This window comes from Salmo salar, unplaced genomic scaffold, assembly GCF_965601325.2.
Source record: "Salmo salar unplaced genomic scaffold, fSalSal1 ptg000412l, whole genome shotgun sequence".
Taxonomy (NCBI): Eukaryota; Metazoa; Chordata; class Actinopteri; order Salmoniformes; family Salmonidae; genus Salmo; species Salmo salar.
In genome coordinates, this window is record NW_027675379.1 from 418,753 (window position 1) to 446,677 (window position 27,925).

General features: G+C 41.5%; 1 protein-coding gene across 1 annotated transcript in view; it reads left to right on the forward strand.

Annotated features, from left to right (window-relative positions):
* Window positions 1-14,281, forward strand: part of LOC123724039 (low affinity immunoglobulin gamma Fc region receptor III-A) — a 28,677-nt gene extending 14,396 nt beyond the window's left edge. The window contains exons 5-7 of the mRNA XM_082971747.1: window positions 8,933-9,073; window positions 12,543-12,584; window positions 13,641-14,281. Coding sequence (XP_082827873.1) covers window positions 8,933-9,073; window positions 12,543-12,584; window positions 13,641-13,663 — 206 coding nt within the window. The 3' untranslated portion in view covers window positions 13,664-14,281. The remainder of the gene's footprint in view (window positions 1-8,932; window positions 9,074-12,542; window positions 12,585-13,640) is intronic.
* The last annotated feature ends 13,644 nt before the right edge of the window (window positions 14,282-27,925 follow it).

The following is a 27,925-nucleotide window of genomic DNA, read 5'->3' on the forward strand; positions in this document are numbered from 1 at the left end:
ACCACTGGGGGGTTTATATTGACCACTGTGGGGTTTATATTGACCACTGTGGGGTTTATATTGACCACTGGGGGGTTTATCATGACCACTGTGGGGTTTATATTGACCACTGGGGGGTTTATCATGACCACTGTGGGGTTTATATTGACCACTGGGGGGTTTATATTGACCACTGGGGGGTTTATATTGACCACTGGGGGGTTTATATTGACCACTGGGGGGTTTATATTGACCACTGTGGGGTTTATATTGACCACTGTGGGGTTTATATTGACCACTGTGGGGTTTATATTGACCACTGGGGGGTTTATATTGACCACTGTGGGGTTTATATTGACCACTGGGGGGTTTATATTGACCACTGTGGGGTTTATATTGACCACTGTGGGGTTTATATTGACCACTGGGGGGTTTATATTGACCACTGGGGGGTTTATATTGACCACTGGGGGGTTTATATTGACCACTGTGGGGTTTATCATGACCACTGTGGGGTTTATATTGACCACTGTGGGGTTTATATTGACCACTGGGGGGTTTATATTGACCACTGGGGGGTTTATATTGACCACTGGGGGGTTTATATTGACCACTGTGGGGTTTATATTGACCACTGTGGGGTTTATATTGACCACTGTGGGGTTTATATTGACCACTGGGGGGTTTATATTGACCACTGTGGGGTTTATCATGACCACTGTGGGGTTTATATTGACCACTGTGGGGTTTATATTGACCACTGGGGGGTTTATATTGACCACTGGGGGGTTTATATTGACCACTGGGGGGTTTATATTGACCACTGTGGGGTTTATCATGACCACTGTGGGGTTTATATTGACCACTGTGGGGTTTATATTGACCACTGGGGGGTTTATATTGACCACTGGGGGGTTTATATTGACCACTGGGGGGTTTATATTGACCACTGTGGGGTTTATATTGACCACTGTGGGGTTTATATTGACCACTGTGGGGTTTATATTGACCACTGGGGGGTTTATATTGACCACTGGGGGGTTTATATTGACCACTGTGGGGTTTATATTGACCACTGGGGGGTTTATATTGACCACTGGGGGGTTTATATTGACCACTGGGGGGTTTATATTGACCACTGGGGGGTGTATATTGACCACTGGGGGGTTTATATTGACCACTGTTCGGTTTCTCAAAAAGAATAAGCTGGTAATATCAACAATCTACCTGTGGACAACCATGGACAATCTACAGTGATGTGATTGGTCCTGAAGGGGATGATGGTAGTATTCTACAGTGATGTGATTGGTCCTGAAGGGAATGGTGGTAGTATTCTACAGGATGTGATTGGTCCTGACGGGGATGGTGGTAGTATTCTACAGGATGTGATTGGTCCTGAAGGGGATGGTGGTAGTATTCTACAGGATGTGATTGGTCCCGAAGGGCATGGTGGTAGTATTCTACAGTGATGTGATTGGTCCTGAAGGGGATGGTGGTAGTATTCTACAGTGATGTGATTGGTCCTGAAGGGGATGGTGGTAGTATTCTACAGTGATGTGATTGGTCCTGAAGGGGATGGTGGTAGTATTCTACAGTGATGTGATTGGTCCTGAAGGGGATGGTGGTAGTATTCTACAGTGTTGTGATTGGTCCTGAAGGGGATGGTGGTAGTATTCTACAGTGATGTGATTGGTCCTGAAGGGGATGGTGGTAGTATTCTACAGTGATGTGATTGGTCCTGAAGGGGATGATGGTAGTATTCTACAGTGATGTGATTGGTCCTGAAGGGAATGGTGGTAGTATTCTACAGTGATGTGATTGGTCCTGAAGGGGATGATGGTAGTATTCTACAGTGATGTGATTGGTCCTGAAGGGGATGGTGGTACTATTCTACAGGATGTGATTGGGTTTTCTTTGTTCTGTCTAGGTTGGGTGTTTCTATGTAGAGGTAATTGGGGTGGACTTCCAATTGAAGGCAGCTGTGTGGTGTTGCCTTTGATTGGAAGTCCTATATTAGTTGGGTGTGTTTGTGTGGTATTTGTGGGAGATTGTTTTTGCACTGCGTATGTTTAGCGTGTGTTTAGCCTGCAAAACTGTCATTTGTTGTTTTCTTGTTTTTTCGTGTTCGTTAATAAATTAAGAAAATGAACACCAACTCTGGTCCACATTTTCAGACGACGATTTCGCTATATCGTCGGAAGATGAAGAAAGTCGTGACAGTAGACCTTACAGTGATATGCTTATTTACAAGCATTTTATTTAACTTTAAATTTTATTTAACTTTTTTATTTAATTTTATTTAACCAACAATGCATTTAAAAAGAATACTACTAATAATAAGAAATAAAAGGAACAATTAAAGAGCAGCAGTAAAATAACAATAGTGAGGCTATATACAGGGTGTTACGGTACAGAGTCAATGTGGAGGCTATATACAGGGTATTACGGTACAGAGTCAATGTGGAGGCTATATACAGGGGGTACCGGTACAGAGTCAATGTGGAGGCTATATACAGGGGGTACCGGTACAGAGTCAATGTGGAGGCTATATACAGGGGGTACCGGTACAGAGTCAATGTGGAGGCTATATACAGGGTGTTACGGTACAGAGTCAATGTGGAGGCTATATACAGGGGGTACCGGTACAGAGTCAATGTGGAGGCTATATACAGGGTGTTACGGTACAGAGTCAATGTGGAGGCTATATACAGGGTGTTACGGTACAGAGTCAATGTGGAGGCTATATACAGGGGCTACCGGTACAGAGTCAATGTGGAGGCTATATACAGGGGGTACCGGTACAGAGTCAATGTGGAGGCTATATACAGGGTATTACGGTACAGAGTCAAAGTGGAGGCTATATACAGGGTATTACGGTACAGAGTCAATGTGGAGGCTATATACAGGGTGTTACGGTACAGAGTCAATGTGGAGGCTATATACGGGGGTACCGGTACAGAGTCAATGTGGAGGCTATATACAGGGGGTACCGGTACAGAGTCAATGTGGAGGCTATATACAGGGGGTACCGGTACAGAGTCAATGTGGAGGCTATATACAGGGGGTACAGAGTCAATGTGGAGGCTATATACAGGGTATTACGGTACAGAGTCAATGTGGAGGCTATATACAGGGGTACCGGTACAGAGTCAATGTGGAGGCTATATACAGGGTGTTATGGTACAGAGTCAATGTGGAGGCTATATACAGGGGGTACCGGTACAGAGTCAATGTGGAGGCTATATACAGGGGGTACCGGTACAGAGTCAATGTGGAGGCTATATACAGGGGGTACCGGTACAGAGTCAATGTGGAGGCTATATACAGGGTATTACGGTACAGAGTCAATGTGGAGGCTATATACAGGGGGTACCGGTACAGAGTCAATGTGGAGGCTATATACAGGGGGTACCGGTACAGAGTCAATGTGGAGGCTATATACAGGGTGTTACGGTACAGAGTCAATGTGGAGGCTATATACAGGGTGTTACGGTACAGAGTCAATGTGGAGGCTATATACAGGGGGTACCGGTACAGAGTCAATGTGGTGGCTATATACGGGGGTACCGGTACAGAGTCAATGTGGAGGCTATATACAGGGGGTACCGGTACAGAGTCAATGTGGAGGCTATATACAGGGGGTACCGGTACAGAGTCAATGTGGAGGCTATATACAGGGGGTACCGGTACAGAGTCAATGTGGAGGCTATATACAGGGGGTACCGGTACAGAGTCAATGTGGAGGCTATATACAGGGGCTACCGGTACAGAGTCAATGTGGAGGCTATATACAGGGGCTACCGGTACAGAGTCAATGTGGAGGCTATATACAGGGGGTACCGGTACAGAGTCAATGTGGAGGCTATATACAGGGGGTACCGGTACAGAGTCAATGTGGAGGCTATATACAGGGGGTACCGGTACAGAGTCAATGTGGAGGCTATATACAGGGGGTACCGGTACAGAGTCAATGTGGAGGCTATATACAGGGGGTACCGGTACAGAGTCAATGTGGAGGCTATATACAGGGGGTACCGGTACAGAGTCAATGTGGAGGCTATATACAGGGGCTACCGGTACAGAGTCAATGTGGAGGCTATATACAGGGTGTTACGGTACAGAGTCAATGTGGAGGCTATATACAGGGGGTACCGGTACAGAGTCAATGTGGAGGCTATATACAGGGGTACCGGTACAGAGTCAATGTGGAGGCTATATACAGGGTGTTATGGTACAGAGTCAATGTGGAGGCTATATACAGGGGGTACCGGTACAGAGTCAATGTGGAGGCTATATACAGGGGGTACCGGTACAGAGTCAATGTGGAGGCTATATACAGGGGGTACCGGTACAGAGTCAATGTGGAGGCTATATACAGGGGGTACCGGTACAGAGTCAATGTGGAGGCTATATACAGGGGGTACCGGTACAGAGTCAATGTGGGGGCTATTTACAGGAGGTACCGGTACAGAGTCAATGTGGAGGCTATATACAGGGGGTACAGAGTCAATGTTGAGGCTATATACAGGGGGTACCGGTACAGAGTCAATGTGGAGGCTATATACAGGGGGTACCGGTACAGAGTCAATGTGGAGGCTATATACAGGGGTACCGGTACAGAGTCAATGTGGAGGCTATATACAGGGTGTTACGGTACAGAGTCAATGTGGAGGCTATATACAGGGGGTACCAGTACAGAGTCAATGTGGAGGCTATATACAGGGGGTACCGGTACAGAGTCAATGTGGAGGCTATATACAGGGGGTACCGGTACAGAGTCAATGTGGAGGCTATATACAAGGGGTACCGGTACAGGGTCAATGTGGAGGCTATATACAGGGGGTACCGGTACAGAGTCAATGTGGAGACTATATACAGGGGGTACCGGTACAGAGTCAATGTGGAGGCTATATACAGGGAGTACCAGTACAGAGTCAATGTGGAGGCTATATGTGGAGGCTCCTAATCCAGGCACTTGTCATCCCCCGTCTGGATTACTGCATCTCGCTGTTGGCGGGGCTCCCTGCCTGTGCCATTAAACCCCTACAACTCATCCAGAGCGCTACAGCCCGTCTGGTGTTCAACCTTCCCAAGTTCTCTCACGTCACCCCGCTCCTCCGTACACTCCACTGGCTTCCAGTTGAAGCTCGCATCTGCTACAAGACCATGGTGCTTGCCTACGGAGCTGTGAGGGGAACGGCACTTCCGTACCTTCAGGGCTCTGATCAGTCCCTACACCCAAACAAGGGCACTGCGTTCATCCACCTCTGGCCTGCTCGCCTCCCTACCCCTGAGGAAGCACAGTTCCCGCTCAGCCCAGTCAAAACTGTTCGCTGCTCTGGCACCCCAATGGTAGAACAAGCTCCCTCACGACGCCAGGACAGCGGAGTCAATCACCACCTTCCGGAGACACCTGAAACCCCACCTCTTTAAGGAATACCTGGGATAGGATAAAGTCATCCTTCTAACCCACCCCCCCTACCCTCCCCCCCAGAAAGAGATATAGTTGTACTATTGTAAAGTGGTTGTTCCACTGGATATCATAAGGTGAATGCACCAATTTGTAAGTCGCTCTGGATAAGAGTGTCTGTTAAATGACGTAAATGTAAATGTATATACATGGGGTACACGTACAATGTGGAGGCTTTATACAGGGGGTACCGGTACAGAGTCAATGTGGAGGCTATATACAGGGGGTACCGGTATAGAGTCAATGTGCGGGGGCACCAGTTAGTCGAGGTAATTGAGGTAGTATGTACATGTAGGTAGAGTTATTAAAGTGACTGTGCATAGATAATAACAGAGAGTAGCAGCAGCGTAGAAGAGGGGTGGGGGGGCAATGCAAATTGTCTGGGTAGCCATTTGATTAGATCTTCAGGAGTCTTATGGCTTGGGGGTAGAAGCTGTTTAGATGCCTCTTGGTCCTAGACTTGGCATTCCGGTATCGCTTGCCGTGCGGTAGCAGAGCGAACAGTCTATGCCTAGGGTGGCTGGGGTCTTTGACAATTTGTAGGGCCTTCCTCTGAAACAACCTGGTACAGAGGTCCTGGATGGCAGGAAGCTTGGCCCCAGTAACGTACTGGGCCGTGCGCACTACCCTCTGCAGTGCCTTGCGGTCAGATGCCGAGCATTTGCCGTACCAGGCAGTGATGCAACCAGTCAGGATGCTCTCGATGGTGCAGCTGTAGAACCTTTTGAGGATCTGAGGACCCATGCCAAATCTTTTCAGTCACCTGAGGGGGAATAGGTTTTGTCGTGCACTTCTTCACGACTGTCTTGGTGTGCTTGTACCATGTTAGTTTGTTAGTGATGTGGACACCAAGGAACTTGAAGCTCTCAACCTGCTCCACTACAGCCTCTTTGATGAGAATGGGGGCATGCTCGGTTCTCTTTTTCCTGTAGTCCACAATCATCTCCTTTGTCTTGATCACATTGAGGGAGAGTTTGTTGTCCTGGAACCACACGGCCAGGTCTCTGACCTACTCCCTATAGGATGTCTCATTGTTGTCGGTGATCAGGCCTACCACTTGTATCATCAGCAAAATTAATGTTGGAGTTGTGCCTGGCCATGCAGTCATGAGTGAACAGGGAGTACAGGAGGAGACTGAACACGCACCCGTGAGGGATCCCTGTGTTGAGGATCAGCCTGGCAGATGTGTTGTTACCTACCCTTACCACCTGGGGGCGGCTCATCAGGAAGTCCAGGATCCAGCTGCAGAGGGAGGTGTTTAGTCCCAGGATCCTTAGCTTATTGATGAGCTTTGAGGGCACTATGGTGTTGAACGCTGAGCTGTAGTCAATGAATACCATTCTCACATAGGTGATCCTTTTGTCCAGGTGGGAAAGGGCAGTGTGGAGTGCAATAGAGATTTCATCATCTGTGAATCTGTTAGGGCGGTATGCAAATTGGAGTGGGTCTAGGGTTTCTGGGATAATGGTGTTGATGTGAGCCATGACCAGCCTTTCAAAGCCCTTCATGGCTACAGACGTAAGTGCTATGGGTCTGTAGTCATTTAATCAGGTTGCCTTTGCCTTTGTGTTCTTGGGCACAGGGACTATGGTGGTCTGCTTGAAACATGTTGGTATTACAGACTCAGACAGGGAGAGGTAGATAATGTCAGTGAAGACACTTGCCAGTTGGTCAGCACATGCTTGCAGTACACATCCTGGTAATCCATCTGGTCCTGCGGCCTTGTGAATGTTGACCTGTTTAAAGGTCTTAATCACATCAGCTACGGAGAGTGTACCGGAACAGCTGGTGCTCTCATGTGTGTTTCAGTGCTATTTGCCTAGAAGCGAGCATAGAAGGAATTTAGCTTGTCTGGTAGGCTCTAGTCACTTGGCAGCTCGCAGCAGTGCTTCCCTTTTTCGTCTGTAATACTTTTGCAAGTCCAGCCACATCCGACGAGCATTGGAGCCGGTTGTAGTACGATTCAATCTTAGGCCTGTATTGACACTTTGCCTTTTTGATGTTTTGTCGGAGGGCATAGTGGGATTTCTTATAAGCTTCCAGGTTAGTCTCGCTCCTTGAAAGCGGCAGCTCTAGCCTTAAGCTCAGTGCCGATGTTGTCTGTAATCCATGGCTTCTGGTTGGGGTATGTACGTACGGTCACTGTGGGGACGACATCATTGATGCACTTATTGGTGAAGCCAATGACTGATGTGGTGTACTCCTCAATGCCATCGGAAGAGTCATGGAACATATTCCAGTCTGTGCTAACTAAACAGTCCTGTAGTTTAGCATCTGATTCATCTGACCACTTTTTTATTGACCGTGTCACTGGTGCTTCCTGTTAATTTGTGGTGGTATGTAGACAGCTACGGAAAATACAGATGTAAACTCTCTAGGTAGATAGTGTGGTCTACAGCTTATCATGAGATACTCTACCTCAGGCGAGCAAAACTTTGAGCCTTCCTTAGATATCGTACACCAGCTGTTGTTTACAAATATACATAGTCCGCCCCCCTTGTCTTACCAGACGCCGCTGTTCTATCCTGCTGATACAGTGTATAACCATCCAGCTGTATGTTGGTAATGTCATCATTCAGACACGACTCAGTGAAGCGTAAGATATTACAGTTTTTAATGTCCCGGTGGTAGTTTTATCTTCCTCGTAGGTCGTCAATTTTATTTTCCAATGATTGCATGTTAGCTAGTAGAATGGAAGACACTCGGGGTTTATTCGATCTTCCTCCAACAGCAGTCCCAGTGTTGTCCATGTCTCTACCCATCACCATCTCCAGTGTTGTCCATGTCTCTGCCCAGCACCATCTACAGTGTTGTCCATGTCTCTGCCCAGCACCATCTCCAGTGTTGTCCATGTCTCTACCCAGCACCATCTCCAGTGTTGTCCATGTCTCTACCCAGCACCATCTCCAGTGTTGTCCATGTCTCTGCCCAGCACCATCTCCAGTGTTGTCCATGTCTCTCCAGCACCATCTACAGTGTTGTCCATGTCTCTCTCCAGCACCATCTCCAGTGTTGTCCATGTCTCTCCAGCACCATCTACAGTGTTGTCCATGTCTCTCTCCAGCACCATCTACAGTGTTGTCCATGTCTCTCTCCAGCACCATCTCCAGTGTTGTCCATGTCTCTACCCAACACCATCTCCAGTGTTGTCCATGTCTCTACCCAGCACCATCTCCAGTGTTGTCCATGTCTCCCTCCAGCACCATCTCCAGTGTTGTCCATGTCTCCCTCCAGCACCATCTCCAGTGTTGTCCATGTCTCTACCCAGCACCATCTCCAGTGTTGTCCATGTCTCTACCCAGCATCATCTCCAGTGTTGTCCATGTCTCTACCCAGCATCATCTCCAGTGTTGTCCATGTCTCTACCCAGCATCATCTCCAGTGTTGTCCATCTCTCTCCAGCACCATCTCCAGTGTTGTCCATGTCTCTGCCCATCACCATCTCCAGTGTTGTTTTAAATTGTTTTCTTTCTCCATCTGCAGTTCCAACTCCCATTCCATCTCCAGCAGTCCCAGTGTTGTCCATGTCTCTACCCAGGCTGCTGTGTAGTCTACTGGTGGGGTCTCCCTACCTGCTGGTGACCATCATACTGCTGGTGAAAGGCTGCAGGAGTAGGACTCAAGGTGAGATCCTGAGTTTATACAGGATCGCCTCATTTGTAAATCAGAATTATATTATTATGGCCATTGAAATGCTAGCTATTAAAATTAGATCCAACAAGAACATCAAGGGGTTAGAAATCCAGAGGATAAAAACAAAAGTGTCGATGTATGTTGATGACTCTAGTCCACAATCTGGATCCCTGCACAGTCTCAATGTATGTTGATGACTCTAGTCCACAATCTGGATCCCTGCACAGTCTCAATGAATGTTGATGACTCTAGTCCACAATCTGGATCCCTGCACAGTCTCAATGAATGTTGATGACTCTAGTCCACAATCTGGATCCCTGCACAGTCTCAATGTATGTTGATGACTCTAGTCCTCAATCTGGATCCCTGCACAGTCTCAATGAATATCTTGGTCACTTTTCTAGCCTCTCTGGACTAAAACCTAATTATGACAAGTATTATGTATTGGATCGTTAAAAAATACAGTGTTTACACTACCTTGTAGTTTATAAATAAAATGGGCGGATGGTGGAGTAGACATAATTGGTATTCACATCTCAAAAAATATAAATGAACTTACCACAATTCATTTCAATCTATAGTTAGCAAAAATAGATACGATTCTGCAACCATGGAGAGGTAAAAACTTGTCTATTTATGGAAAAATCACATTGATTAACTCTTTGGTCCTATCACAGTTGACTTACTAATGGTCCTATCACAGTTGACTTACTAATGGTCCTATCACAGTTGACTGACTAATGGTCCTATCACAGTTGACTGACTGACTAATGGTCCTATCACAGTTGACTGACTGACTAATGGTCCTATCACAGTTGACTGACTGCCTAATGGTCCTATCACAGTTGACTGACTGACTAATGGTCCTATCACAGTTGACTGACTGACTAATGGTCCTATCACAGTTGACTGACTGACTAATGGTCCTATCACGGCTGACTGACTGACTAATGGCTCTGCCTACTCCAGATGACTCGTTTGTTAAATCATATGAGCGAAAAATTTCATTTTATTTGGAATGCTAAGCCAGACATAATTAAACTTGCCTATTTATATAATAAATATGAGTTTATACAGATTACGTCTCATTTCCGACTAATTGAAAATGAAATGTTGCTTAAGGTATTGCCCTTTCTTAAACAAGCTATACAAAGCAGGTTACAATTTCGGTTTTATCCTCCAGAAAAGAGAGAACAAATATTACAACAAATGTTATGGTTAAACTCAAATATTTTGATGAATAAAAAATCAAATCAAATGTATTTATAAAGCCCTTCTTACATCAGCTGATATCTCAAAGTGCTGTACAGAAACCCATAAAACCCCAAACAGCAAGCAATGCAGGTGTAGAAGCACGGTGGCCAGAAAAACTCGCTAGAAAGGCCAAAACCTAGGAAGAAACCTAGAGAGGAACCAGGCTATGAGGGGTGGCCAGTCCTCTTCTGGCTGTGCCGGGTGGAGATTATAACAGAACATGGCCAAGATGTTCAAATGTTCATAAATGACCAGTATGGTGAAATAATAATAATCATAGTAGTTGTCGAGGGTTCAACAAGTCAGCACCTCAGGAGTAATGTCAGTTGGCTTTTCATAGCCGATCATTCAGAATATCTCTACCGCTCCTGCTGTCTCTAGAGAGTTGAAACCAGCAGGTCTGGGACAGGTAGCACGTCCGGTGAACATGACAGGGTTCCATAGCCGCAGGCAGAACAGTTGAAACTGGAGCAGCAGGACGGCCAGGTGGACTGGGGACAGCAAGGAGTCATCATGCCAGGTAGTCCTGAGGCATGGTCCTATGGCTCAGGTCCTCCGAGAGAAAGACAGAAAGAGAGAATTAGAGAGAGCATATTTAAATTCACACAGGACACCGGATAAGACAAGAGAAATACTCCAGATCTAACAGACTGACCCTAGCCCCCCGACACATAAACTACTGCAGCATAAATACTGGAGGCTGAGACAGGAGGGGTCAGGAGACACTGTGGCCCCATCCGATGATACCCCCGGACAGGGCCAAACAGGCAGGATATAACCCCACCCACTTTGCCAAAGCACAGCCCCCAAAACACTGGAGTGATATCTTCAACCACCAACTTACCATCCTGAGACAAGGCTGAGTATAACCCACAAAGATCTCCACCACGGCACAACCCAAGGGAAAAATTAAGAAACATTTAAATGAAGAAAAACAATATTATATTTATTAATGATATTATGAGTTATGTCACATATGCAGTTATTGTAAATATGTGGGAATATCTGCTCAATCCAAACTTACAACCAACTGATTGCAGCACTACCACAAAATGGAGGAGGCAGGAGGAAAAGGGAGAAGGTAGGGAACTGGTTTGCCGGCGAAATATATTAAAGATACAAATTGGCTGAAAGGAACTGGCATAAATAGAAAAATATACCAGTTTCATCTGAGGACAAAAAGGTAGACAGCTACACCATACAGGTTGCAGAATAAATGGAAGGAGATGTTCAATGTACCAATTCCATGGCACATGGTTTATGAACTGGTACAAACAACTACACTTGATATGTATAATAGATCATTTATTCTGGTATTGCCCCTATGTAGCTTGTTTCTGGTCACTGGTTCAGGAATGGTTAAAAAATCACAACATGCACTTCAAATGAACCTTACAAATAGCAGTGTTGGGAGATTTGGAAAGCCAGTCAGTCAATCAATAATATAATAATACTCGTTGGAAAGGTTTTCATCTTTAGCTCACAATCTGTAGATAATATACGATTAGAAAGGTTAAAACATTTTGCAAAACATCACAGCACAATTGAAAATATATGTCACATTGAAACCAAACGAGGCCAATGGTGATAGGTGGGAGGGGCTGAGAGTGGCTGAGGGTTGGGATTAAAGAGCTGATGTTTGGTAATGTATTATTGTTATGTGACTGCTTTATAGAAGTGTTGATAACTGTATCTCTGATTGAACCATGTTGTAAAGTGTTGATAACTGTATCTCTGATTGAACCATGTCTTAAAGTGTTGATAACTCTATCTCTGATTGAACCATGCTTAGAAGTGTTGATAACTGTATCTCTGATTGAACCATGTTGTAAATTATTGATAACTGTAGCTCTGATTGAACCATGTTTACAGTGTTGGTAACTGTATCTCTGATTGAACCATGTTGTAAAGTGTTGATAACTGTATCTCTGATTGAACCATGTTTAAAGTGTTGATAACTGTATCTCTGATTGAACCATGTTATAAAGTGTTGATAACTGTATCTCTGATTGAACCATGTTATAAAGTGTTGATAACTGTATGCTCTGATTGAACCATGTTGTAAAGTGTTGATAACTGTATCTCTGATTGAACCATGTTGTAAAGTGTTGATAACTGTATGCTCTGATTGAACCATGTTGTAAAGTGTTGATAACTGTATCTCTGATTGAACCATGTTGTACAGTGTTGGTAACTGTCTGTTTAGGTGAAACCAGGGTACCCAGGAAGACCCACCAAGACCAATTAGGTGAGTTTCTACCTTCACAGCACAACAGCTGCAGTGGCACAATATGGTATTCTGAACACAGTGTGTACTATATTATGTTACCTCTTAGTAGTAGTAGATAGTAGGATGGATTAGAGTCAACTACCACAATATGTAATGTAACTGATATGAATTAATTCATTTAGGAGTAAATATTCTGGGTATTGTCGTGGAAATCCCCCCAAATAATGGGAGAGGTCAATCACCAATCAGCATATTACTTTATTCAAAACGTATGGAATAATACATTATGGCCGTTCTCTTGCATTTCAAAGATGATGGTACAAAAAATACAAAAGAACGGTTGTTTTTTTCTTTGTATTATCTTTTACCAGATCTATTGTGTTGTATTCTCCTACACTCCTTTCACATTTCCACAAACTTCAAAGTGTTTCCTTTCAAATGGTACCAAGAATATGCATATCCTTGCTTCAGGGCCTGAGTTATAGGCAGTTTGATTTAGGTATGTTTAGGATAACATTTAAAAAAGGGTCCGATCCTTAAGAGGTTTAATAAGGAAGCAGGTCACAATACACACACAGGTGAATACATGAATAGTGAATAGAGTGCTCTGCAATAATGAGGCTGGTTCACCCAAGTACACAAACACCAACCCATTCTATGGAATGCAGGCTCCGTCAGACCGGAGGATTAGAACTACCACAACATATGTCACTGATATGAATGAATTCTTTTTTTTTACCTTTATTTAACAAGTCAGTTAAGAACAAATCCTTATTTTCAATGACAGCCTAGGAACAGTGGGTTAACTGCCTTGTTTATGAGTCCAACACTCTAACCACGAGGCTAGCTGCAATTAGAAGTAAATAGCCTGGGTATTGACAAGGAGTAAATATCCCAGGTATTGATAAGGGAGAACTGGACATAAGCATGAACCCATTGGAAGTAATTTGATAGGATTCTAAGTAGCACAGTATTGACTAGTAAATCATCTGATATGATTTACATTTCTAAGTGGTTCTGTACTGGATAAGTAAATACATGGCCACACTGATGAACTACTTCTGTGTTGAACAGGTGATCATGTTGAAGAAGAGTGAGGCTGAGATCACCTGATCACCATAACAACCATCAGAATGGAACTCATGGAATTCTAATATAGAACTGTGAGTCACAATGCTGTATGTTGTTACATTGTAGCTCCACCTGCTGGAACAATAGTGGCATTTGATCAAATGTGATCTATTAACTGATACATGTATTATTCTGATTGGAATGTGTTTTAATATAATGTGTGTTGTATTATTCATTCAGCAGCTGTCCTTTAACATCAGTCATATACTGGTCATATACTGTATAGCATTATGGTTGATACATTGTAAATGCCTTCACTTTTCATGTCTATACAGATCAACTGATAGGTGTTGAGGTTCAGGCATTATTGTTACAGGTTCAGTATAATGTTATACCGTTACATGTTACAGAGATAGAAAACATACAGGAGAGGAGAATTCAATTATTATAATTATTTACTTTATTTTTCCCATTTTGGTCTCTATAGTTGTTCATCATTATTTGATTTAAACATGAAACTAATGTAGGCCTTTTGTTTTATTGTGGTTGTTTTGTGCAAAACCATTATTTTTCAATGAATCATCCAGGTAAGATATTGCTTTTGTCTTTGTAGCATATATAATGAAATAAATGATTTTCTTCAATCATGTAGCCTGTTTTTTAATCTGTTCTGAATGACATCACAACCACTCTGTTTTTCATTTCACTCACTTCCCTTTATGTATCTTCTAAATACTCCATTCCAGGTTTCCCCTACAGCCCCCAGGGCCTTGAGTATCTTCTAAATACTCCATTCCAGGTTTCCCCTACAGCCCCCAGGGCCTTGAGTATCTTCTAAATGCTCCATTCCAGGTTTCCCCTATAGCCCCCAGGGCCTTGAGTATCTTCTAAATGCTCCATTCCAGGTTTCCCCTACAGCCCCCAGGGCCTTGAGTATCTTCTAAATGATCCATTCCAGGTTTCCCCTACAGCCCCCAGGGCCTTGAGTATCTTCTAAATACTCCATTCCAGGTTTCCCCTACAGCCCCCAGGGCCTTGAGTATCTTCTAAATGCTCCATTCCAGGTTTCCCCTACAGCCCCCAGGGCCTTGAGTATCTTCTAAATGCTCCATTCCAGGTTTCCCCTACAGCCCCCAGGGCCTTGAGTATCTTCTAAATACTCCATTCCAGGTTCCCCCTACAGCCCCCAGGGCCTTGAGTCATTTCTGCCATACTGATCAACAACTGACAGTGAAAGTCACATTTATTTTATATGATCAATGTTCTTCGCACATCCCTAGTTGTTGTAAATTGAAATATTTACCACAGCCTACTTGTTGTCCAGTGGCGATTTTAGCTGTAAATCTTGGTGGGTCAAGGAATTTTTTTTTCGATTCATGCCAACAAAGCCACTACACTACACAACACAAAACTAAACAATACATTAATTGCACTATAACGGTGACAAACGTTTCACATAAACTATTTAGGGCCTACATGAAGCTGTCCCAACAGCAGAGACTTCTTTTCAGCACCACGGAGTGACTCCTTACCACCACTACCCATGAGCCTCAGTGGAGCCTTGTCTGGCAGCGAAACAGTTCATTCAGCCTCATTAACTGCCTTTAAAAAAACATAGCTGATATGGCTGACTTGTTTAAACAAATGTGGTTTCTGCTGACAATTGAGATGTACAACTATGGCATAAGGGAACGATGAGTGGATAAGAGGCAGTCGTAATTTTGATTAAGACAATGAGTGAGCTGAGACGGACGTAATGCAATATAACTATTTGTTCAGCACTTTTGAAATGTACAGCGACAGAATTCATAACATGGGCCGTTCTTACAGTATTCTACCTGTACACCAAGTCAGAACCTTGGGATATAAAAAGGGGGCATATAAGCAGACAATAAAAGCTTATTATAAACATTTTTGGGGGTGGCACGGCGGTCCTTCTTGTGGGCAAATTTTCTCATGAAACTTTGTCATCAAAGTCTGTCGTTCTCTGTATTTATGGTGCTTTCAAGACAACTGGGAACTCTGGAAAAAAAACAAGGTCGAATCATGACGTCAGTTATCTTCAGGTCGGAGCTCTAGAAAGAGGCCATAGTTGAATTTTCTAGCTCTCCCTGTAGATTTTGCGGCGACGTTGTGTCCCCATGAGTGACAGAACACTGAGCCAATCACGGCGCAACTACAGAACATTACCAACCCCTACGCTCTGTATTTTCCGCTGGCTGCCCCTCCACCACAGAAAGCACTGAGCTATGCGGAAACACCTGCATTTTGGAGCTGCCTTAAGAAAGAACAAAAGAGACCATGTTTGTATGCGGTTTTATTGACCGACCTTCATGTCTTAAAGTAATGATGGACTGTTGTTTCTTTTTGCTTATTTGAGCTGTTCTTGCCATAATATGGACTTGGTATTTTACCAAATAGGGCTATCTTCTGTATACCACCCCTACCTTGTCACAACACAACAATCAACACTGTTTCCATAAACACTGAGCAGACACTGTTGTCGGTGTCAGGAGAGGAGAATGGCTGCCGTTTTACAGTCCCCTAACCAATTGTGCTATTGTGTGTGTTTTTGTACATCCTGACCATGTCTGTAATACCCATGTTTCAAGCAGACCACCATAGTCCCTGTGCCCAAGAATGCGAAGGTAACCTGCCTAAAAGACTACCGCCCAGTAGCACTCACATTGGTAGCCATGAAGTGCTTTGAAAGGCTGGTCATGGCTCACATCAACACCATCATCCCAGAAACCCTATACCCACCCAATTTGCATACCGCCCCAACAGATCCACAGATAACGCAGTCTCTATTACAAACCATACTGCAGTTCCCCACCTGGATAAAAGAAACACCTATGTAAGAATCCTGTTCATTGCCTACAGCTCAGCGTTCAACACCATAGTGCCCTCAAAGCTCCTCAATAAGCTAAGGATCCTGGGACTAAACACCTCCCTCTGCAACTGGATCCTGAATTTCCTGTCAGACTGCCCGCAGGTGGTGAGGGTAGGCAACAACACATCTGCCACACTGATCCTCAACCCCGGGAACCCACAGGGGTGCGTGCTTAGTCCCCTCCTGTACTCCCTGTTCACCCACAGCTGATTGACCAAGCAGGACTCCAACACTATCATTAAGTTTGCTGACGACACAACGGTGGTAGGCCTGATCACCGACAAAGATGAGACAGCCTATAGGGAGGAGGTCAGAGACCTGCAGTGTGGTGCTAGGACAACAAGCTCCCCTCAATGTGAGCAAGACAAAGGAGATGATCGTAGACTACAGGAAAAGGAGGGCTGTACACGCCCCCATTAACATTGACAGGGCTGTAGCGGGACGGGTCGAGAGCTTCAAGTTCCTTGGTGTCCACATCACCAACAAACTGTCTGGTCCGAACACACCAAGACAGTCATCAAGAGGGCACGACAATAGCTTTTCCCCCTCAGGAGACTGAAAAGATTTGGCATGGGTCCCCAGATCCTCAAAAAGTTCTACAGCTAAACCATCGAGAGCATCCTGACCGGTTGCATCCCCGCCTGGTATGGCAGCTGATCGGCCTCCGACAGCAAGGCACTACAGAGGGTAGTGAGAACAGTACATCACTGGGGGCAAGCTTCCTGCCATCTAGGACCTTTATACCAGGCGTTGTAAGAGGAAGGCCCAAAAAATGGTCAGAGACTCCAGTCATCAAGTCATAGACTGTTCTCCCTGCTACCACACGGCAAGCAGTACCAGAGCGCCAAGTCCTGGTCTAAAAGGCTCCTTAACAGCTTTTACCCCCAAGCTGTAAGACTTCTGACAAATGTATAAAATGGCCACCCGGACATTTACATTTGTTTTTGCACTGCTACTATTCACTGTTCATTATCTATGCATAGTCACTTTACCCCTACCTACCATACAAATTACCTGGTCTAACCTGTATCCCCACATATTGACTTGGTACCAGCACCCCCTGTATATAGCCTCATTATTGTTATGTCATTTTATTGTGTTACTCTATATTTTCTTTTTGACTTTAGTTAATTTTGTAAATATATTCTTAACTCTATTTCTTGAACTACATTGTTGGTTAGGGGCTTGTAAGTAAGCATTTCACGGTAAAAGTCTACACCTGTTGTATTCAGCATGTGACAAATAAAATGTTATTTAATTTGATAGCATGGCGTCAGAAATGGAGGTAGAGTAATCTGATCCTAGATCTGTGGGACAACTTCTACCGAAAGTATCATCCATGTCTGCAGCCAGGGAATGTAATAGATGTATCACAGTGTACAGTATTACACCGTTACAACACATGGAGCACTGCCATCTAGTGGACAAATCAGGACACAACACATGGAGCACTGCCATTTAGTGGACAAATTAGGATACAACACATAGAACCTCTAGGTATTGGAAGCTTTATTTGGCAAGTTGGCAACCATAAACTGGTGTTGCTCAAGATAAACACACAAAACGACATTATAGAAAAATGGTTCCAGTCAGTGGTGTCTGTATGTTCTCATAAACTAACTCTAACTCTGTTGATGGAGGTCAAGGCTGCAGCGTCTAAAGAGAAGTACATGATAAACTGACTCTAACTCTGTTGTGGAAACTTCACACCTCTCTGTTTCTGATACTGTTGACGGCGGTCAAGGCCCCAGCGTCTAAAGATAATTCTGTTGGTCACGAAAAGGGAAGGAGGGAGAAAGAAGATTAGAGAAAGGAGAAGTAAAGTTGTTCACCGCTGCTGAAGAAAGCATATTTTTCCACCCACCATTTTTCCAACAATTGTTTAAAGACAGATTATTTAACTTATAACTCACTGTATCACAATTCCAGTGGGTCAGAAGTTTACATACACTAAGTTGACTGTGCCTTTAAACAGCTTGGAAAATTCCAGAAAATGATGTCATGGGTTTAGAAGCTTCTGATAGGCTAATTGATGTAATTTGAGTCAATTGGAGGTGTACCTGTGGATGTATTTCAAGGCCTACCTTCAAACTCGGTGCCTCTTTGCTTGACATCATGGGAAAATCAAAAGAAATCAGCCAAGACCTCAGAAAATAAATTGTAGACCTCCACAAGTCTGGTTCATCCTTGGGGGCAATTTCCAAACACCTGAAGGTACCACGCTCATCTGTACAAACAATAGTAAGCAAGTATAAACACCATGGGACTAAGCAGCCGTCATACAGCTCAGGAAGGAGACGCGTTCTGTTTCCTAAAGATGAACGTACTTTGGTGCAAAAAGTGCAAATCAATCCCAGAACAACAACAAAGGACCTTGTGAAGATGCTGGAGGAAACAGGTACAAAAGTATCTATATCCACAGTAAAACGAGTCTTATATCAACATAACCTGAAAGGCCGCTCAGCAAGGAAGAAGCCACTGCTCCAAAACCGCCATAAAAAGCCAGACTACGGTTTGCAACTGCAGATGGGGACAAAGATCATACTTTTTGGAGAAATGTCCTCTGGTCTGATGAAACAAAAATAGAACTGTTTGGCCATAATGACCATCGTTATGTTTGGAGGAAAAAGGGGGAGGCTTGCAAGCCAAAGAATACCATCCATCCCAACCGTGAAGCACGGGGGTGGCAGCATCATGTTGTGGGTGTGTTTTGCTGTAGGAGGGACTGGTGCACTTCACAAAATAGATGGCATCATGAGAAATGAAAATGATGTGGATATATTGAAGCAACATCTCAAGACATCAGTCAGGAAGTTAAAGCTTGGTTGCAAATGGGTCTTCCAAATGGACAATGACCCCAAGCCTACTTCCAAAGTTGTGGCAAAATGGCTTAAAGACAACAAAGTCAAGGTATTGGAGTGGCCATCACAAAAAGCTGACCTCAATCCTATAGAAAATTTGTGGGCAGAACTGAAAAAGCTTGTGCGAGCAAGGAGGCCTACAAACCTGACTCAGTTACAACGGCTCTGTCAGAAGGAATGGGCAAAATTCACCCAACGTATTGTGGGAAGCTTGTGCAAGGCTACCCGAAACATTTGACCCAAGTTAAACAATTTAAAGGCAATGCTACCAAATACCTATTGAGTATAGGTAAACTTCTGACCCACTGGGAATGTGATGAAAGAAATAAAAGCTGAAATAAATCATTATCTCTACTATTATTCTTACATTTCACATTCTTAAAATGAAGTGGCGATCCTAACTGACCTAAAACAGAGAATTGATACTGGGATTAAATGTCAGGAATTGTGAAAAACTGAGTTTAAATGTATTTTGTGGAAACTTCCGACTTCAACTGTGTCTCTCTCTCTCTCTCACACAGACATGTAACACACAACACAACCTCACAATGCTAAATGCTACCAGCTAGGCCTCTGGCTGTAGTGGCTTGTGTGTTTGACTTTCAGATAAAAAGCCTCTGGGGGTGAAAGTGAGACAGACAGACTAGTTCAGAAGAGATGGTAGAACATGCTACATCATTCATAACACAACATGCTACATCAATATTAGCAAACACAACATGCTACATCATTCATAACAAACACAACATGCTACATAATTCATAACAAACACAACATGCTACATCACTCATAACAAACACAACATGCTACATCATTCATAACACAACATGCTACATCATTCATAACACAACATGCTACATCATTCATAACACAACATGATACATCACTCATAACACAACATGCTACATCACTCATAACACAACATGCTACATCACTCATAACAAACACAACATGCTACATCATTCATAACAAACACAACATGCTACACCATTCAATACAAACACAACATGCTACATCATTCATAACAAACGCAACACGCTATAACATTCATAACACAACATGCTACATCATTCATAACAAACACAACATGCTACATCCTTCATAACAAACACAACATGCTACATCATTCATAACAAACACAACATGCTACATCATTCATAACAAACGCAACACGCTACATCATTCATAACACAACATGCTACATCATTCATAACAAACACAACATGCTACATCCTTCATAACAAACACAACATGCTACATCATTCATAACAAACACAACATGCTACATCATTCATAACAAACACAACATGCTACATCATTCATAACACAACATGCTACATCATTCATAACACAACATGCTACATCATTCATAACACACACAACATGCTACATCATTCATAACACAACATGCTACATCATTCAAAACACAACATGCTACATCATTCATAACAAACACAACATGCTACATCATTCATAGCAAACACAACATGCTACATCATTCATAACAAACACAACATGCTACATAATTCATAACACAACACAACATGCTACATCATTCATAACAAACACAACATGCTACATCATTCATAACAAACACAACATGCTACATCATTCATAACAAACACAACATGCTACATCATTCATAACACAACATGCTACATCATTCATAACAAACACAACATGCTACATCATTCATAACACAACATGCTACATCATAACAAACACAACATGCTACATCATTCATAACAAACACAACATGCTACATCATTCATAGCAAACACAACATGCTACATCATTCATAACAAACACAACATGCTACATAATTCATAACACAACACAACATGCTACATCATTCATAACAAACACAACATGCTACATCATTCATAACAAACACAACATGCTACATCATTCATAACAAACACAACATGCTACATCATTCATAACACAACATGCTACATCATTCATAACAAACACAACATGCTACATCATTCATAACACAACACGCTATATAATTCATAACACAACACGCTACATCATTCATAACAAACACAACATGCTACATCATTCATAACACAACATGCTACATCATTCATAACACAACATGCTACATCATTCATAACACAACATGATACATCACTCATAACACAACATGCTACATCACTCATAACACAACATGCTACATCACTCATAACAAACACAACATGCTACATCATTCATAACAAACACAACATGCTACACCATTCAATACAAACACAACATGCTACATCATTCATAACAAACGCAACACGCTATAACATTCATAACACAACATGCTACATCATTCATAACAAACACAACATGCTACATCCTTCATAACAAACACAACATGCTACATCATTCATAACAAACACAACATGCTACATCATTCATAACAAACGCAACACGCTACATCATTCATAACACAACATGCTACATCATTCATAACAAACACAACATGCTACATCCTTCATAACAAACACAACATGCTACATCATTCATAACAAACACAACATGCTACATCATTCATAACAAACACAACATGCTACATCATTCATAACACAACATGCTACATCATTCATAACACAACATGCTACATCATTCATAACACAACATGCTACATCATTCATAACACACACAACATGCTACATCATTCATAACACAACATGCTACATCATTCAAAACACAACATGCTACATCATTCATAACAAACACAACATGCTACATCATTCATAGCAAACACAACATGCTACATCATTCATAACAAACACAACATGCTACATAATTCAAAACACAACACAACATGCTACATCATTCATAACAAACACAACATGCTACATCATTCATAACAAACACAACATGCTACATCATTCATAACAAACACAACATGATACATCACTCATAACACAACATGCTACATCACTCATAACACAACATGCTACATCACTCATAACAAACACAACATGCTACATCATTCATAACAAACACAACATGCTACACCATTCAATACAAACACAACATGCTACATCATTCATAACAAACGCAACACGCTATAACATTCATAACACAACATGCTACATCATTCATAACAAACACAACATGCTACATCCTTCATAACAAACACAACATGCTACATCATTCATAACAAACACAACATGCTACATCATTCATAACAAACGCAACACGCTACATCATTCATAACACAACATGCTACATCATTCATAACAAACACAACATGCTACATCCTTCATAACAAACACAACATGCTACATCATTCATAACAAACACAACATGCTACATCATTCATAACAAACACAACATGCTACATCATTCATAACACAACATGCTACATCATTCATAACACAACATGCTACATCATTCATAACACAACATGCTACATCATTCATAACACACACAACATGCTACATCATTCATAACACAACATGCTACATCATTCAAAACACAACATGCTACATCATTCATAACAAACACAACATGCTACATCATTCATAGCAAACACAACATGCTACATCATTCATAACAAACACAACATGCTACATAATTCATAACACAACACAACATGCTACATCATTCATAACAAACACAACATGCTACATCATTCATAACAAACACAACATGCTACATCATTCATAACAAACACAACATGCTACATCATTCATAACACAACATGCTACATCATTCATAACAAACACAACATGCTACATCATTCATAACACAACATGCTACATCATAACAAACACAACATGCTACATCATTCATAACAAACACAACATGCTACATCATTCATAGCAAACACAACATGCTACATCATTCATAACAAACACAACATGCTACATAATTCATAACACAACACAACATGCTACATCATTCATAACAAACACAACATGCTACATCATTCATAACAAACACAACATGCTACATCATTCATAACAAACACAACATGCTACATCATTCATAACACAACATGCTACATCATTCATAACAAACACAACATGCTACATCATTCATAACACAACACGCTATATCATTCATAACACAACACGCTACATCATTCATAACAAACACAACATGCTACATCATTCATAACACAACATGCTACATCATTCATAACACAACATGCTACATCATTCATAACACAACATGATACATCACTCATAACACAACATGCTACATCACTCATAACACAACATGCTACATCACTCATAACAAACACAACATGCTACATCATTCATAACAAACACAACATGCTACACCATTCATAACAAACACAACATGATACATCATTCATAACAAACACAACATGCTACATCATTCATAACAAACACAACATGCTACATCATTCATAACACAACATGCTACATCATTCATAACACAACATGCCACATCATTCATAACACAACATACTACATCATTCATAACACAACATGATACATCATTCATAACACAACATGCTACGTCAATCATAACAAACACAACATGCTACATCATTCATAACACAACATGCTACATCATTCATAACAAACACAACATGCTACATCATTCATAACACAACATACTACATCATTATTAACAAACACAACATGCTACATCATTCATAACACAACATGCTACATCATAACAAACACAACATGCTACATCATTCATAACACAACACGCTATATCATTCATAACACAACACGCTATATCATTCATAACACAACACGCTACATCATTCATAACAAACACAACATGCTTCATCCTTCATAACAAACACAACATGCTACATCATTCATAACACAACACGCTATATCATTCATAACACAACACGCTACATCATTCATAACACAACATGCTACATAATTCATAACACAACACAACATGCTACATCATTCATAACAAACACAACATGCTACATCATTCATAACAAACACAACATGCTACATCATTCATAACAAACACATGCTACATCATTCATAACAAACACAACATGCTACATCATTCATAACACAACATGCTACATCATTCATAACAAACACAACATGCTACATCATTCATAACACAACATACTACATCATTATTAACAAACACAACATGCTACATCATTCATAACACAACACGCTACATCATAACAAACACAACATGCTACATCATTCATAACACAACCCGCTATATCATTCATAACACAACACGCTACATCATTCATAACACAACATGCTACATCATTCATAACACAACATGCTACATCATTCGTAACACAACATGCTACATCATTCATAACAAAACATGCTACATCATTCATAACACAACATGCTACATCATTCATAACACAACATGCTACATCATTCATAACAAACACAACATGCTACATCATTCATAACAAACACAACATGCTACATCATTCATAACAAACACAACATGCTACATCATTTATAACAAACACAACATGCTACATCATTCATAACAAACACAACATGATACATCATTCATAACACAACATGCTACATCATTCATAACACAACATGCTACATCATTCATAGCAAACACAACATGCTACATCATTCATAACACAACATACTACATCATTCATAACACAACATGCTACATCATTCATAACACAACATGCCACATCATTCATAACACAACATACTACATCATTCATAACACAACATGATACATCATTCATAACACAACATGCTACATCATTCATAACAAACACAACATGCTACATCATTCACAACACAACATGCTACGTCAATCATAACAAACACAACATACTACATCATTCATAACACAACACAACATAATTCATAACACAACATGCTACATCATTCATAACACAACATGCTATGTCAATCATAACAAACACAACATGCTACATCATTCATAACACAACACAACATAATTCATAACACAACATGCTTCATCCTTCATAAAACAACATGCTACATAATTCATAACAAATTCAACATTATACATCATTCACATCACAACATGCTACATCATTCATAACACAACACAACATAATTCATAACACAACATGCTTCATCCTTCATAAAACAACATGCTACATAATTCATAACAAATTCAACATTATACATCATTCACATCACAACATGCTACATCATTCATAACACAAAATGCTACATCATTCATAACACAACATGAAACATCATTCATAACACACCATGCTACATCATTCATAACACATCATGCTACATCATTCATAACACAACATGCTACATCCTTCATAACACAACATGCTACATCCTTCATAACAAACACAACATGCTACATCATTCATAACACAACATGCTACATCATTCATAACACAACATGATACATCATTCATAACACAACATGCTACATCATTCATAACAAACAGAACATGCTACATCCTTCACAACACAACATGCTACATCATTCATAACACAACATGCTACATCATTCATAACACAACATGCTACATCATTCATAACACAACATGCTACATCATTCATAACACAACATGCTACATCATTCATAACACAACATGCTACATCATTCATAACACAACATGCTACATCATACATAACAAACACAACATGCTACATCATTCATAACACTGATATGAGATGGTGTCGACTGAGATGGTTGACTCGCTTCGCGTTCTTAGGACACTATGCAGTATTTTGTATTGTGTTTTGTATTGTATTTTGTATTATGTTTGCTGGTGTTTACGGACATATTCAATCAGTCCCTATCCCAGTCTGCTGTTCCCACATGCTTCAAGAGGGCCACCATTGTTCCTGTTCCCAAGAAAGCTAAGGTAACTGAGCTAAATGACTACCGCCCCGTAGCATTCACTTCTGTCATTATGCTTTGAGAGACTATTCAAGGATCATATCTCCTCCACCTATTGCTTACCACACCAATAGGTCCACAAATGACGCAATCACAATCACACTGCACACTGTCCTAACCCATCTGGAAAAGAGGAATACCTATGTTAGAATGCTGTTTACGAATTACAACTCAGCATTTAACACCGTAGTAACCTCCAAACTCGTCATTAAGCTTGAGACCCTGGGTCTTGACCCGGCCCTGTGCAATTGGACTTTCTGACGGGCCGCGCCCAGGTGGTGAGGGTCGGAAACAACATCTTCACCCCGCTGATCCCCCACACACAAACTGGACCTGTTGAAAATACCTGCTTTAATCAGTCAGTTGATTACAAAGATGACATTGAATGTTCCTGAGTGGCCTAGTTACAGTTTTGACTGAAATCAGCTTGAAAATCTATGACAAGACTTGAAAATGGCTGTCTAGCAATGATCAACAACCAACTTGACAGATATAGAAGATTTTTTAAAAGAACAATGTACAAATTTTGTACCATCCAGGTTTGCAAAGCTCTTAGAGACTTACCCAGAAATACTTACAGCTCTTAGAGACTGACCCAGAAATACTTACAGCTCTTAGAGACAGAAATACTTACAACTCTTAGGGACAGAAATACTTACAGCTCTTAGACACAGAAATACTTACAGCTCTTCGAGACAGAAATACTTACAACTCTTAGGGACAGAAATACTTACAGCTCTTAGACACAGAAATACTTACAGCTCTTAGAGACAGAAATACTTACAGCTCTTAGAGACAGAAATACTTACAACTCTTAGGGACAGAAATACTTACAGCTCTTAGAGCCTTACCCAGAAATACTTACAGCTGTAATAACTATTCGCTGCCAAATGTGATTCTAACATCAAATCACATGCGCCGAATTCAACAGGTGTAGGTAGACCTTACCATGGAATGCTTACTTACAAGCCCATAACCAACAATGCAGTTTAACAAAGACAAAAAAGAATAAGAAATAAAAATAACATTGAAGAGCAGCAGTAAAATAACAATAGAGTGACTATATACAGGGGGTACAGAGTTAATGTATTGAATCAGGGGTGTGAATTAGATATTATGTTTCATTTCATTTTCAATAAATTACATTTCTAAAAACATGTTTTCACTTTGTCATTGTGAGGTATTGTGATGTCATTGTGAGGAATTATGATGTCATTGTGGGGTATTGTGATGTCATTATGGGGTATTGTGATGTCATTGTGGGGTACTGTGATGTCATTAGGGGGTATTGTGATATCATTGTGGGGTATTGTGATGTCATTGTGGGGTATTGTGATGTCATTGTGAGGTATTATGATGTCATTGTGGGGTACTGTGATGTCATTATGGGGTATTGTGATGTCATTGTGGGGTACTGTGATGTCATTATGGGGTATTGTGATGTCATTGTGGGGTATTGTGATGTCATTGTGGGGTATTGTGATGTCATTGTGGGGTATTGTGATGTCATTCTGGGGTATTGTGATGTCATTGTGGGGTATTGTGATGTCATTCTGGGGTATTGTGATGTCATTGTGGGGTATTGTGATGTCATTGTGGGGTATTGTGATGTCATTCTGGGGTATTGTGATGTCATTGTGGGGTATTGTGATGTCATTCTGGGGTATTGTGATGTCATT